Here is a 15,659-nt window from a genome sequence, read left to right on the forward strand (position 1 = left end):
ATCACTGCTTGCCACATTACTCCTTGATAAAAGAAATCCCCCAAATTATCAAAATATATATTACTGGTAATAAGATTGCAATGACTGTTGTGCAAGCAGTTAAAGTTGTATTTACAAATTTACATCTACTCTATTGAATCTTTTTATTCTGCAAGAAATTTGCCACCAGAGCAACTCAGGTGTCACCTTCCAATCAGTCCCAGAATACAACTTCAAGTGGTTGAAATTTTTCAGTTGTCATGTTTAAGACTTTTTTCAGACACCTGTTGTAATGCAAGATAAGACATGATGTAATTAAGTATAATCAGAGGTTGTCTGTATCAGAATCCCTGCATGTGGAAGGGAAAGTGTCTATGAGGTCATATTCTTCTGCTAAATCTGATTGGTTCTTCTCTCTAGGAGACCGGGTTTAAATTCCTCTTGGATTGAAGGATTCTCATTCAGACTGTAAAGAAGCTTTTTCAATCGAGTGAACTATTTATCTCAAGTCTTTTTCCAAACTTCCAAAAAAAGGTAAACATTCAAAATGTGTATGCGTTAGATTATGATATACAACTTTAACTATTGATATATTGTAAATTAGAACACATTATTGTTTTCAAATAAACCTGTTCCATTTCAGAAATTTTACCTGTGAAGGTTGAATAAATCAAAGTTGATATCTGTACAGAAATGAGCTGTAGGCATATCTATTTCACAGTAGTGTAGTTGCTGTTATAGAAATGGAAGTGTGGTTTAAATTCTGATCTCCTCATGGGAGATAAAAAATATCAGAAGGAAGTTTCTAAAACGTTTGTTTCATTTGCAATGCTAAATATTTTAGAAACCTGTATAGTTACATTTGCCAAGAGATATTTTATTTTTCAAGAATCATTACAAAATGAATACACGTCTACCTCTGAAGTTCAAACCTTCTTTCAGTGTTGGCCTAATGCATCGATTTTATTTCAGTTGAACCACAATGAAGGCCGTAGTTATCCTAATGTGTCTTTTAGGTACAACATGCAGTGTACCAGTAAGTACTTTTTGTTTTCTTCTTTTTTTTAATTGTATCAGTAAATTCCAATGAGTTTTGCTCCCAGAAAAGTTGCCAATATAACGCTTTACATGTTTTCAGCTTCAAGTATACCACCAAAGGCATCAACAGATCCAGCAACAGACACAAGCACAGGAGCCACAGCCTGGCATTCTGAGATATCCCAGCATCAGCCTTGAGGTAAGTATTAAAAACTGTCCAGATTAAGCTGTATATTAAGAACTCAACCAATATTTCCACACCAATAATGTGTTGAAGTAAGATGATAGTGGCCAATGGCTCAACATTTGTAATAATAATAATTCTTCCAAATATTCATTACCAATCATTTTAATGGCTTGATTACTTGAGTTTCTGCTGATGGCGAGAACCCTGTGATTAAACTCAATTGAAATAAAGTGATGGTTTAGCAAGCAAACGTGTCTTTGCAAAATCATAACACTGTTTAAAATACATGCTTTTTCTTCTTAGATGATGCAAGATATTGCTCGTTATAAAAGGTTTAAGCAACAGCACCCTCAGGTAAAATATATACCCTTCTAATCCTCCAATTCACAAATTTATCGTAACATTTGATTAATTCCCTCCGTGCTTTCAAAAAGTTGATTTGCATTCTGTAATAAAGTTATCAGCAGGCAAATAAAGTAATACAATTAACGGCAGTTCAGATATACTACTAATATACAAGTCTAGAAGGGTTTATGGTACAGTAAATATCAACGTGTGTAGTTCAGTGGCCGTGTATGATTGAATTTTGTTGATATGATATTTATGAATTGTATTTCTAATAATAAAAAATGTCAACTTTGTTTCAGATGTTCCCCTCATTGAACCTCCCAGCACAGCCCTTACCCCCAAAGACAACATGGCAGTCCTGGGGTCAAAGCTCATCTCTGAGGCTTCCACAGTTTCCTCCTCTGTTTCCCCCACAGCAGTACCCTCAGCAACCCCCACAGTTCCCTCAATCATCCCCTCAACTACCTCCTAAAGTTCAACTAGCAGAGTTCCTGCCTGGACTGCAACAGGAGAGGCTGATAAACAGGAATCAACAGGTAGGTGTGCCTCTTAACAATATGACCATATGCAGTTTTCAGGATCCTAATACACATATTGGAAATATGATTACATTACATTAAATATGAAACATTACACCCCCTTACCTTATCCATTCCCTTTTTACAGTATGAATATGAATCACCAGTCTTGTTCCATCAGGTTCCACCACAGCAGTCAACAGTAAGTTTAAATCTTTAGTAATAAAGACATATTTAAACTGGCCAACTATTTAGACGCATAAGAAACAATCACTTTATTGGTCATATTTTGAAGTATTTACCAAAAGTGTCACTTTGAACAGCCTACATCTCACCAATCCTCAAACAATAAGGGACAGTAGACTGCTTATCAGTGCAAATAGTGGCAGGGATTAAAATAAGACTCTGCATAGCAATGTCACCTATTCCAGGTTTTAATTGGTGCTTGAGTAGACCCGGTGTATAGGGAACAAGCTCAGATGTGTCTTATTAGACTCATAGTAAAACCAGGAGTGGATCAAACTGCTATGCAATGGGAGTCGTATTTCCATCCCTATAGTGGGAATGTACAGTGGTATTATACAGTACATCCAGCAGAAGGGGGTATAGACATAAAAACAAAAAAAATTCAAAACCAAATACCAGCTGTACATGTATTCCAGGCTGTTCCTGCAGCTAGCAATGATCCTGCTACACCTCAGGCATCAGTGCAGCCTACACAACAGGACCAACAGCCAGGACAACGTGGAGATCAACCAGAGCACCAGGTCCAGATCCCAAATGCTCAAGGGCAGCAACCAAGTCAACAGGACCAGCAACTCCAGGTAAGTCTTTGTGGTTCTTAAGGGGATTAGGGGCACTTTCGTATTTACTTTTTCAATGACACGGATTGGAATTTTACCAGCTTGATAGAGTGGTCTGTTTTGTTTTTTCTTATCTTGAAATTCAACAGAAAGATTACCAAACTCAAATAAAAAACAGCACAGTAGTAATGTGAGTTATTGGGTTTTACGCACACAAACAAACAAACAAACAAAGTCTGTTTTTTTTCCCCATACATTTTTTCACAGTTATTTCCCACTTTTGGATTTTTACCAATGATGCCCTACCAGCCTGTTCTTCAAGGCCAGCCACCACAGGTAGTCACCAATGTGCTGGAAGATATTCTATGCCCTGTTTATTCAATAGTTTAATATATAGTATACAGCAATCCAGGGCAGAGTGATGATTTAAGGATTTCAGTTTTTTCTTTTCAAGATACGGACCATATCTAACCAGGAGATGGCAGTACCTGCTATAAAAGAAACCAAGTGCTCTGATTGGCTGGAAGTGATTTCAGCCATGCAATTTTCTCAGTACAACTACATGCTCCTTATATTATATTATATTATATTATAGACACTTCAAGGTGTGCAAATGAGCTATAGTTTATCTCTGTAAAGATGTAGACTTTCTCGTGTATTTTTGCTTCGAGCCCACAGCACATTCGATGCTTCAGTTTACCAGCAGGTGGTGCTCATGTACTGTTCTTCAATCTGTAGCTCATACAGCTGAAAAACCAAACTTCACAGCATTGCTGAGAAACACAGTATATTTTTACACACAATGTTTTGCAGATTATTTTTTCTTTTATTGTGTGAAAAACACATCATGTTACATATTTGTTTGCAAGGTCTAAAAACCCTTTTTTTGTTTTAGTTCCCTGGTTACAGTTTTCTAATGCCTGCTGCATTCCCACAACAACAGGCACAGCCAGGGCAGGAACAGCAACAGCAGGTATGTTTAATCAGCAAATTCTTGGTAAATGCACCTATAGGAATTTAAATGCACAATATTACTATAATGATTTTAATCTGAAACCTTCTACTTTGTCATGCAGATGTATCCACAAGTTGTTTATGTACAGCTTCAGCCTGGAATGGCGGTAAATGATTTTGTATTTTCATAGTGTAACATATGAAGTAACCAAAATGCATGGATTCTATGCATTCACATGTTTTGGGGATGAGCTTTTACCATGCATTTAAGTTTAATAATTATGCAATAATATCATTATTCATGACAGTGCGACTGATAAAGCCGCTATTTTAAAGACAACCATATATGAAACTACTGACACTAGTCCTGGTTTATAGGTATTTTTTATCTATCTGCTTTAAAGGACATTAATTAATTAAACTTTTTATGTTGGATCATTTTTTTACAAATAACATGGGGCTGTTATTAGCAGATAAAACAAGCAGCTAGTAGTAATAATGAACCTGTATTTGTTCCTAAATTCCTAGGGTGGTGCTTTTGGAAGTGTAAGCTCTGAAGAGTTACAGGTATTAAAATTTCTCTCTCTCTCTCTCTCTCTCTCTCTCTCTCTCTCTCTATATATATATATATATATATATATATATATATATATATATATATATATATATATATATATATATATATATAAACAAAGAATATCCTTATGAAAGCATAATTCTTGGGAATTAAGAACAGGTTAGAGTATATCTCATATCAGTTCTTAACAACACACTACGTCTGGCCAAGCAAATCAATTCCTGCATTATAACACGTGGTGTGAAAGGAATCTGTGTAAGTTAGTATTTACTAAACATTCTACACTGCAGTGTTGAAGGCTGTATTCTTGTTGTGTTATCTACAGGTCGCTGGTGGCCTTTTACCTGGTTTTGCGGGATTCATCCCTGGCTTTGCTGGACAAGCTTTTGGAGGGGGCATTCCAAGCTTTGGCGGAAGTGTACCAGGAGCAGAGGGTAGCATACCATTTGGTGGAGTTGTCCCAATAGGTCAGGGAACCAACCCAGTCGCGCCTGAAGCTGGGCTGCCAACAGCTGAAATTCTCCCAGCAGGCCAGGGAGGAGGCCCCACTGTCCCTGAAGTTATTCCTACAGGTCAAGGAAGCCCACCAACCATGTTTGAAAGAGGCAACCAGCCAGCCCCTCAATCCAAACTACCTACTGTAGGATTGACCACACCTGCTTGGGTTAGAATGCTAACACCAGGCAACTCACCAGCTGCATAGGACACAGTGAAATCCATAGCCCCATGAACCACACCAGCTTCTGCAGGGAAAGAGCCAACCACAGCAGCTGCCGAGCCCTCAGAAAACAAAATGCCAGAAGTCAACTACTATACTACCAAAAGCATTCGCCCCTAAGAATGAAACTCTTTTAATCTGCACACTAACACTGATGCAGTCTTCAAAGTGCAGGGCTTTAAACAGGTCGTGTAACTCATTGTAAGTGTTCAAATATGAAGTTATTAGACATCTCAGCTCTTTGCAATATTTTCATATTTTTTGTAACATGGTGAAGCTGATATTTATTAAATGTTAACTTTTACATCATGTGTAATGAAAACTGTTTGAATATCGAAGTTATTCTCTTTTTGTATGCATGTAACATAATTTACCTTGTGTTATTTAAAATGTATTTAAATACAATTTCCTGAAAGCACAACTTGTTTTTTTTTTGCTTGTTTTTTTTTTCTTAATAAAAAAAAACGACATTTCACTTCATAATAAAACTTGAAAAAATAAAAAATAAAAATGCATAAAAGCACAAAAAATGGTTGTGACATGTGTAATGTCTTTGAAATTCAGAGTTTATAACCCACAGCATGCATAAACCAGCATACTGGATTTACAGATTTAGTGGGTTTAAGTTGTGGTCATTAAAATATTTATTGAGTTGACCAATATTGATGACATTTAAGAAAAATACACTTACAAACATAACTGTATTATAAATTACAGACTATATAGACCAGGGGTCTCCAAACTTCCTGATCCTAACAGCCACATAGCAAAATGTACATATGGTCCAGAGCCACAAGACACATACTGTAAAACATGAAATGTTTGTGAGCAAGACATTTTAAATACTAGCATTGTTTATATATATATATATATATATATATATATATATATATATATATATATATATATATATATATATATATATATATATATAAATAAAAAATAATAATTCCCTGGAACATTATAACGGAATTTTACACTTATTCAGTACAGTACAGTAGTTGTTGTTAGGCTATCTCTTGATGGCAGCAAAACACACAAGAAAATGGAATACAACATTACAGAGCCTACACTGTTTCTGTGTATTTTTTTGTACTGTAGATCTACAATGTATTCAACTTTAAATGTAACACTGGTGTTTTTCCAGTATTTGTGTTTCTACTGTATGTATTATGTACTTTAAATAAAACATATTCAGTTATTATGAATATATTTCACAAAATTATTCATAGAAGTGCTTGCCGACTGCCGTAATAAAATTAATTTCATTTAAAACTAACAAAAGTCATCCATATTGCTATTCACAAAATCATCTGAGCAAACGGACGACTGTCGCAAAGCACTTTACGAATGGGTATACAGTCGTTCGAGAACGAAAATCCGCCTCTTTTTGATGGCATCATCGACATTAATGTTCCCTGGGTGATGTCGGCAGCGGTTGCAAAAAGAAAAATGGAATCCACCGACTACTGCAGAAACTCGAGTTTGCAGCTGCCAGTCACGGTCAGTCTGCAAAACCTGATTCCGATGCCCCTGTCACTTCTGCCAGTAATTCAGGACATGTTATAATTTAGAAGAAAAAAAAAAGTATTTCTTAAATAAATACTTTGTATTTTCGTTTTGTTTGTCAGATGCCTTTATGCAAAACGATTTACAGAGACTAAGATGTGTGAACTATGCATCAGCTGCAGGGTCCCTTACAACAACATCTCACCTGAAAGACAAAGCACAAGCGACTTGCTCAAGGTCAAACAGCGAGTCAGTGATTTAGCTGGGATTTGAACCAGGGACCTCCTGGTTAGAAGCCTTTTTTTTTTTAACCACTGGACCCCACAGCCTATATACAGCAGGAATAAGGAAGGCTTCTATTGAAATAGGGTGTAACCATGGCAATGGATTCAATTGGCTCAGCAGTAGATGGCGATGGAATGGTGCTGGCCACTGCAGACTCACAAATGGTGCAGAAAACCAGGTGCCATGTGTTATACACAATAATACCTGCAGCACAGGAGAACCAATTTTACTACCATTTAAGGCCAGGGAGATATATTTTAAATCCATTGTGATGTTAACTCACTTTAATCTAGATTTTTTTTATTATATATATATATATATATATATCATATATATATATATATTATATATATATATATATATATTATTTTTAGGGAATGTAATTTAAATATAAAAAATTTTTTTTTTTTTTTTAAAGTAGGTGAACTTTCTTTTCTACATTTTGTACCGCAAGCAGAGATGCAAAATAACATGGTCATGTTTTCTCTCTCTTTTACTGTATACTCATGAATACAGTGCTGCCCTTAATTACAAATGTTGTGTTTAAAGTTGTGACGTTGTACATTCTATTGCAAAATGCATTTTAGTCCTACTTAATAAATATGCATACAACTTCATCAGAAATGGCCTGGTTGTATTCCATATAGTAATTTGTTCATTGACATAGTTAAACCTGAATGAATACAATGTATTTGTACTGTATTTCTAAAAACAGCTTGAAAGACCAAACAACTGCCAGTAGAGCTGTTGTAGCTATCAAAATTATTTCATAAATCTTACCAGTTGCACTTCCATACGCTATATTGGTCTCAAATGTGCAGATTAGTATAGTAAACATGCATATTACATTTGGTGAAAGAAATCTGTTTGCAAGTGTAACGGGTAGTGCTGTGTTGGAATAGCCATGAGTCACACACTAATGGTGAGACAGGATAGGAACATACCATTAAGCTGTGTATCATCCATAATCACATAGTTTTTACGAAACCTTGAATCATTGAATATATATATATATATATATATATAATTGAGGTAAATTGTTTGCACATAGCAGCCAATGCTAAAGACTTTAAACAGATATGGAGTGGAGCTTGCTGTGTACTGTATACCTGTCTCGTGGCCACAGCACGGTGGAAAGAAAACTTGAAGGACACAGACAGGAATAGAGTATGATGTGTCAATTTATACAAGATACTGTTTGAGATTTAGCTTTTGGGAGGGAATTATAGAAGCTCAAACGAGCAGTTCATGAAACTTCCCCTTTACTGTAAAAAAAAAAAAAATTAGATAGATTCATGAGAAAATTCAGTCAGACCCACTGTAAAATTCAGTCTGCTGCTTAAGGGAAAGTTGTCATACACTTCAAACTAACTTTTCCCTTCACCCTGCACTCAATCCAGTGCTTTTACTGGGTATTCTGCCAGGGACTCCCTGGGAATTAGGACCCTGTTATCCACTGTGCTGTAATGAATGAATTGTTTCATTTAGTAAGGTCCAACAATTGTGGTATAATCACCTTTATATAATTACATCTCTTATTTATTTTCCTTTTACTTCTAAATCGCATTTTGTTTTCATAATGCATGTACCTTAAACTGAGTTAAAAAACCGAAACGGAAGAGCATTTTCAACACCCTATTAAAGGAAGTGAAAAAACTACAAATAGTAGGATTATTCAGAAAAGAATGTCAATTAAGGCTTTGTACATATTTTTAACCAAGATGATCGTGTTACCATAATGGCCAGTGGATAATTCAATAGGGAGCTAACAAGGAAACATGAAAGAGTAGGGAACTGGAATTTCTTCCTCATTCAAAACCACTTTATAATGGCTGGTTGTCTGAAAAAAACACTGGAACACGTAATTACATGTCAGTATAATTTCGTGACAAGAGGTTAGACAAATTGTAAATGAGGCATAGAGTTTATTGACTTGGTAAATGGTAAATGTCTCATCTGATGATGACTATCTTATAGGCATTGCTCCTGATACAGTCTACATATAGAGCAAAGGAGCCAGAGAAGCAAACAGATACTGCCTCGAGGTCTTTGGAAATTAGCACATTTCATTCTGTTTCCCTTTGTCTCAAAGAAGGTAGGCATTATAAAAGGTAATTTATTTATCTGAAATACCAGGTGCATCATTGTGTATTTATTTTTATTTTTTTATTTTATTTTTTTTGTGTTTGTTTGTTTGTTTGTCTACTTTAAGCAGAATCATTGGGGGTATCCAGTGATTTAGTTGTCATGATATTGTACTGTCTCCATTTGTGTTTTGCATACAAAACACTTTAATTTAGAAAATTACTCTTTTCTGTACCCTTTACAGTACTTAACATTTGATGTTTGTAGTGTTGGCCTTTATTTTATTTCAGTGATTAGTACCCTACTGATCATGAATGTTTTAACAGATTAGATTTTCAATTGCAGCTGCATCAGAGAATGCCAAGTAGTCAACATTGTGTAACAATCTATCTAGATATATCTGTCTTTTAATGTTTAAAAAATATATATAAAACAATTGCTCTAATAAATTATTTACAAACTTAAATAAGTGAAATCCTACAACACGTGTATGTTCAAATTTAAGTGTAAAGAACTGTATCCCCAAAAATAACAATTTATAGTATTGATTGTTTGGTATTAAAATGTGCCTTTAATGTACAGTAACCTAAATGCATTTACTTACAGATAAAGATGTTAAAGTTGTTGATTCCAGTGACCTTTCTTCTGTGTACAATGAGTTGTTTACCTGTAAGTATACTTTTAATTTCGGTTAATATCAATACCTGTTTGATTTTTGGGGGTTTTTTTTGCCTGGTTTGTCCAGAAGGATTCTCTCATAACATAAACAATATAGTTGTATTATATTTTGTAGAGGACTGTTTTTCCAGCGCCTGTTTTGATTAATTAAGTTTGCAGCTGTTTTACAGAATGTTTATTCTCTTCAAAAAAACGTTTTATAAAGACTAAAAAAAAACAGTTCTTCATAAATAGTCCCTAAAATGTTGTGGATAAATCCTGCAAGTGCTGGTATTAGATCACATGATTGTCTTTTATTCGTGTGATATAGGTTTTCAAATCCCAGCACCGCCTTGCAGATAAGTCAAGCAGCAATGAGGTAATGACAAATACAAAGACAAGATAAATACAAAGATTTGATCAATGTTTTATTTATGATGTATTATTTACATGACATTTGTGTTTCATGTAAATTACTGCATTTATCATTCAGATCTTATTTTTTTTTTTTTTTTAAACAAACCCAAGAACTTTAAAAGTGTATGTGGCAGATTTATGTCAGAAGTTGATTTTTTTGTTGTTGTTGTTTTTTTTTTTTTTTTTTAAATAAATGTTTCTGAATCATTTGTGTTATGCTTTTTATTAATTTTATGTGAAATGGACAGTTAGAAAAAGGAACCAGTGGTAACAGCATGTACGTTTACACTGAAATAGTGCACTGTAAAAATATTGTATTACCAGACCTGTCACCTCTCCCTTATTTGCTGTAACTTTTTTGGACACTTCTGGACAACTCCCGGGACAGGTTTTCTCCGGATTTTGCAAAAAAAAAAAAAAAAAAAAAAAAAGAAAGAAAAAAAAAACCTTAACATTAAGCACCTTTAATGTCAGCGAACCGTTAATTTCTGCAGAAGTGGTGTATGGTCTGTGGTTACTGTTCTTAGCAGGGTTTAGGACCCAGGGGAACCCTGTGGCAGGCATGCCTTCAGTGCACGAGGCTAGTTCAAATACTAATCGACGATGCCTTTGCGTGCGATAAGCTCTCCCAGTAAAAAATAAAATATAAAATATGAATGCAAACTTCAAGCTTCTTGGGCAACAACGTATTGTCACATAATCCTAAACAACGTTGGAAAAGGAATACTTTCTGTAAACTATGCAGGACTGATTTTAACGGTGGGAAAAGGGAGCAAGAATTATGTTTGTTGTAAGCATGAGCGATCACAAAAACACCAAAAAGCCAGTGACGCTCAAAAAACCAGCGCTTCAATTCATAACATCTTTCGTTGCCAAAGTAAAAACGGAGATGAACAATGTTACATATGCAGAGGCCTTTTCATGATGTGACTAGTTCAACAAATCTGTAGACATATTCCCAGACTCACAAATTGCAAAGTATTCTGCAGGAAAGTCTACGGCCTGATCACACGAGCAACTTCAGTCGACGTCAACAAGAGGTACACATTTATTGGCTGCGTTTTGCCTTGCAGTTTGATGTGATCACACGGGAGACAAGCTGCAACACACAGGCAAACAACGTAATATAACCCAATCATAATGCACGTTTTTGTCAGGAGACGTGAAAACATGCTGCGAAGGAAGACTACCATATGAAAATGTACTATTTAGATTATAACAAACAAACAAACAAACAAAATAAATAAATATCGAAATAAATTCCATCTATGCACGGCAAATTAATTTAAAATAAAAAAAAATACACAACACATGTATTTTATTATTGTAGAATTGTATTAGACATATCTTAAATGTGTTATTGTAATTGTGGATTATAGATTTTGATAACGTGTTTAGTAGTGTATTAATTTAAAATAGAAGATTGACAATTAAATGTTATTCACAGTTATTGATTTGCCGCAGAAGTGCAGTTTAGTGAGTAAAGTTGCAATACCACGTTGTTGTGAATTTTGGCTTTTTATCATTTTTATGATGGACTCACTAAATTTAAAATTGTTTTTCTAGTTATAAAGTAGGTGCGATAGCTCGTCTTTTGATGAGAGAGTATTGGCTGTTGCCAAATCAGCCGCCTACAACTATACTACAATAAGAGATACAGGGGCCAAGAGATAATTTGATTGTTTTTAATTAGTGAGATAAGCAGCTGGCTTATCTTTAAGATAACTGAAACAGCATGTCCTGTAATGCCCACCGCCTTTTATATATGTTTGTGGCATCTGTTTGAAATGGTTTGTTTTTTTAATCAGATATGTTTATCAATACTTAGCTTAGATAAGGATGTGTATTACATAGCTAGTATATTTATTTTGACATCTTCTAAATCAGTACAAACTTGGCATGTGTGATCAACTAGTTAAGTCGATAGACGTGTTGATAAATGTGCTTAATATTAAACTGGAATCCTTACTGTATGTAAGGATTTAAACAATATAACAAAAATGTACAGTAAAATCAAATAACATGCAACAATAAAACACATAATTGTGTCAATAATAATATTTTCTTTAGCTGAACAACTTTTGCTATAAGTTATTTAGTTTTCCCGACTACTTAGGTCTCTCTGCCAGCTGCACAATACATTAATTATATTTAAGTAAATATAATTATTTTTTTAATCATTTTCTTGCAGTTTTTGCCATGTCGTCCTGTTCACAAAGGCGCATCACAACTACAAAACTGGGTAAATGTAACAAATGAACAAATGAGCATTACTTTAACCCCCCCCCTCCGCCCCCCTAGGAGCTTTTTGTTGAATTGTACTGGCTTCTATAATATCGTTTATTACTGTTTTTTTTGTTTGTTTTGTTTTTGTTGTTGTTGTTGTTGTTGTTTTATAGCGTTTCCCGTTCCACTCCTCATACAGATTTAAATACCAACCTGGACAGGTAAAATAGACTTACTTTCAAAAATATGTAATTTACAAATTATAAGTAGAAAAGGCAGATTCAGATTATTTTATTTTTATTGTGTTACATGTTCCCATGTATTGCTACAGCTGTTTACGTAAGGTGTGTGTAGTTTTTTACATTTTGACTTTTTTTATACTTTTAAATGGCATTCCCTGCATCTCGCATGGACCTCTCAGAACTACATTTCCCATCATCCTCCTGTTCACATAGGTAACCGAGACAGATTTAGGAAATGTAATTTTGAGAGGTCCATATGTGGGTACGTGAGAAGCCCATCTTGAGGCAGGGAATGCAATTTAAAAGTTAAAAAAGTGATCAAAATGTAAAATAAATAAATAAATAAAACAATACTCACACCTTACGTAAACACTTGTAGCAACACATGGGAACATGTAACAATAAAATAAAAAGACCCTTATGTACCCTAAATTACACTGCAGCAATATATATATATATATATATAATATATATATAATATATATATATATATATATATATATATATATAGATAGTAGATAGATAGATAGATAGATAGATAGATAGATAGATAGATAGATAACACTGTATAACAAAACAAACAATAATGTCAGTAAATTAACAGTAAAAATTATTGACATTCATGTCAAAACAGTTTGTTTAAATGTTTTTTGTTTCAAAATTTCAGGGTATTGTTCTCTATCGGCGTCCTCTGTGTGTAAGTATATATTGTGCCGTAGAAATAAAAAAAAAAACTACCTGTAAAACAAATGTACATTGTTGTGACTATTTTAGTGTTTAATCTAAGATTATCAATGATAACAATAACACTGAAAATGGTATTGCACTCTCAAAGATCAACTTGGTACGGATCTGAAATATCAGTTATTTTACCAAATGTATGACTATTGTAGTTTAAAATTACTTTGTAAGCCATTTACTATTTCAGTTTTCATATACTGGTGCCTTCTGAAAACTCAGAAGTTAAAAGCCTGAATAGAAGTCTCAGAAACATGTCTAATCTCAAAGTAAACAACAAGCTCCCCTGAATCATACTCCATGGGGTATTTTTAAGGTCCAGATGGAGAAATGGTTACACTTCGGTGTAGCAGGTGTACTTAGAAACCAGAGTTCTATTGAGGCCACTGGGATGCACTGAACTTAGGGTATGTGATAATGATATACAAGAATCTAAACAAGAGAGTATTTCATACCCCAAACAAGTTGCTCTTTAAACCTAGTAAACTGCTAATGCATGTGTTTTAGGGTCTCAGATTGCTCAATCATATATTTGTAACTAACACTATGTTTTTAGCTCACTCCTTGAAAACTAATAATACTAAGAAGACTGAAGTAGACCTTATTCGTGGTTGGTGAAGTAGGAACGCATTGCAGTGTTGTAAATGTTTAAAGTTGTGTTTTGAACTGATCTTTGTTTTAGTTTTTGCCAGTGCCAGGATATGTATTTGAAACGTTACAGTAGGCTATTTGGTAACCATATACACGTTGAGACAAACCAAGACATAAAGCGTAGGCTGTTCTGCTATTGGACCCGAGACTCGCGGAATCTAGACGAACTGGTCCAAAAAAAAGCCACCCCATTTTTGTTATTTCAAATATATTTATTTATATAATAATCTGGGACAAGTTAAAAAAATATATATCCTGTAATGTATTGTAAGGCTGCATTAGAATAAAAATAGAAGTTTTCAGGTCAAATGCTTGGTTTAATATTTTACAGCCCATAAAACCTGTTCATACTTCAACATCAAGACCATGCACCAAAAGGACCAGAGCCAGACCATGGACTTCAACCAAGATGACTACGTTGAGCACTAGCATGACATCGGTCTTGCCAACACTTTCTGCTGTTTCCTTAACTACAGGCAACATAGCAGTTACAACAACTTCATCCATTACATCATCAACACCCTTGTCTGCCACCACTACAGGCCCTACTACAACCACAACTCCTAGAACAGTGTCTACTACAACCACACCTACAACGGTGTCTATTACAACCAAACTTTCTACAACTGTCACTACAAATACAACTAATGGAAGGGGTGACAACAGAAAGTGAATGTATTAATTACAATTATAAACCTGTCAAGTTGAGTAGAACCCAAATGCTGTCTTCTGATTGGTTGCTGTACAGGGCATTAACTGCCAGGAAATGCCCTCAAAATGTCCACACAACAGTCACCGATAAAGTACAGTAAGGTATCAATCTGCCAAAAAGAACATCTAGTAATATAACTGTCAGCTGTCAGAAACACAACATAAAAATGAAAGAAAAAAAAAAAAAAACACTGTACAAGATCCAACACTGCAAATTCTTTCAGAAGCAGATGGTCTCCAAACCCGTAAAATAATGGCTATAACAGGTCACAAAAACGAGTCCTCTATAAAAAATTACTGGGCTCCATCTCTATCCAACAAACGAGAATTAATGTCCACCAGCCATCAATAGTTGAAAATCAGCAGCTGCCCATTGAAAACCCGAAGACTCAATGTCTTGCTGCACCCCCAGAAAACTCAGCCCGAACATACCCGCTTGAAATGAATAACCTTTAAAAAAACAAAAAAATAAATAAAAAGAATTAACTTTACAAAAGGAATAACTACAATATTTAAATTACTAATTGCATTCCTTTCATTTAGTAATAAATTAATTTGTTTAATAACACTTTTAGCTATATAATTTGTTACATTTACTTATCTAAAGCTGTTACTGTCCTTTACTAATAGCAGATGAAACACAACTATCTATTTTATAAATGTTTTCCCTGTCTTAGGTGAATTAAAAACTAAACTGCATTTAGGTTTTTTAATGTTTGGTGTGTTTGTTGAGATTACAAATCTTGATGTTAATGCTGTTAAAAAGTTTAAACGGTGTACAAGAGTATTTCCTGCCTGCCTGTCGGTCACTATTGCTTAATTAGAAAACTATTCAGCACCATCAGCCAATCAGCTTCCAGTACTAGCAGGCTCTAATAGACGATAGGTGCCCGCTGGAACGTCTCAACGCCAACTGTGAATCAAATTTAAAATCAATCCACGCAAGTGCTGGCTTTTTCTTTTAGACTTGCTGTGTTTTTTAAGCGTAGTTCACATCTATTGGACAGTAAATACTA

The 15,659-nt window shown here is 34.5% G+C and overlaps 2 protein-coding genes across 3 annotated transcripts; both read left to right on the top strand.

The window, feature by feature from the left end:
- The first annotated feature begins 452 nt into the window (after positions 1-452).
- LOC121298185 (glutenin, high molecular weight subunit DX5-like) lies at positions 453-5,532 on the top strand. 2 transcript variants are annotated; one of them, XM_041225164.1, is made up of 12 exons: positions 453-513; positions 952-1,015; positions 1,118-1,216; positions 1,508-1,558; positions 1,852-2,088; positions 2,219-2,272; positions 2,733-2,894; positions 3,141-3,209; positions 3,769-3,846; positions 3,950-3,994; positions 4,356-4,394; positions 4,730-5,532. In XM_041225164.1, exons 2-12 carry the CDS (start codon positions 962-964, stop codon positions 5,105-5,107), a joined length of 1,266 nt encoding a protein of 421 aa, XP_041081098.1. In that variant the 5' UTR covers positions 453-513; positions 952-961; the 3' UTR covers positions 5,108-5,532. The 2 variants fall into 2 exon arrangements, with proteins under 2 accessions (XP_041081098.1, XP_041081185.1); XM_041225251.1 differs by lacking the exon at positions 3,141-3,209.
- A 3,407-nt stretch (positions 5,533-8,939) lies between these two features.
- LOC121298291 (cell wall protein DAN4-like) lies at positions 8,940-15,072 on the top strand. The gene is made up of 7 exons (XM_041225377.1): positions 8,940-9,011; positions 9,608-9,670; positions 9,990-10,037; positions 12,267-12,317; positions 12,475-12,522; positions 13,211-13,240; positions 14,264-15,072. Exons 2-7 carry the CDS (start codon positions 9,614-9,616, stop codon positions 14,603-14,605), a joined length of 576 nt encoding a protein of 191 aa, XP_041081311.1. The 5' UTR covers positions 8,940-9,011; positions 9,608-9,613; the 3' UTR covers positions 14,606-15,072.
- Positions 15,073-15,659: the final 587 nt, after the last annotated feature.

This window comes from Polyodon spathula, chromosome 1, assembly GCF_017654505.1.
Source record: "Polyodon spathula isolate WHYD16114869_AA chromosome 1, ASM1765450v1, whole genome shotgun sequence".
NCBI lineage: Eukaryota > Metazoa > Chordata > Actinopteri > Acipenseriformes > Polyodontidae > Polyodon > Polyodon spathula.

Coding starts and splice junctions, on each gene's coding strand:
- LOC121298185 (XM_041225164.1), top strand. CDS start 962: ATGAAGGCCGTAGTTATCCTAATGTGTCTTTTAGGTACAACATGCAGT. Junction 3,995..4,355: donor AGCTTCAGCCTGGAATGGCG/GTAAATGATTTT, acceptor CTAAATTCCTAG/GGTGGTGCTTTTGGAAGTGT. Junction 4,395..4,729: donor TAAGCTCTGAAGAGTTACAG/GTATTAAAATTT, acceptor TGTTATCTACAG/GTCGCTGGTGGCCTTTTACC.
- LOC121298291 (XM_041225377.1), top strand. CDS start 9,614: ATGTTAAAGTTGTTGATTCCAGTGACCTTTCTTCTGTGTACAATGAGT. Junction 9,671..9,989: donor GTACAATGAGTTGTTTACCT/GTAAGTATACTT, acceptor CGTGTGATATAG/GTTTTCAAATCCCAGCACCG. Junction 12,523..13,210: donor TTAAATACCAACCTGGACAG/GTAAAATAGACT, acceptor TCAAAATTTCAG/GGTATTGTTCTCTATCGGCG.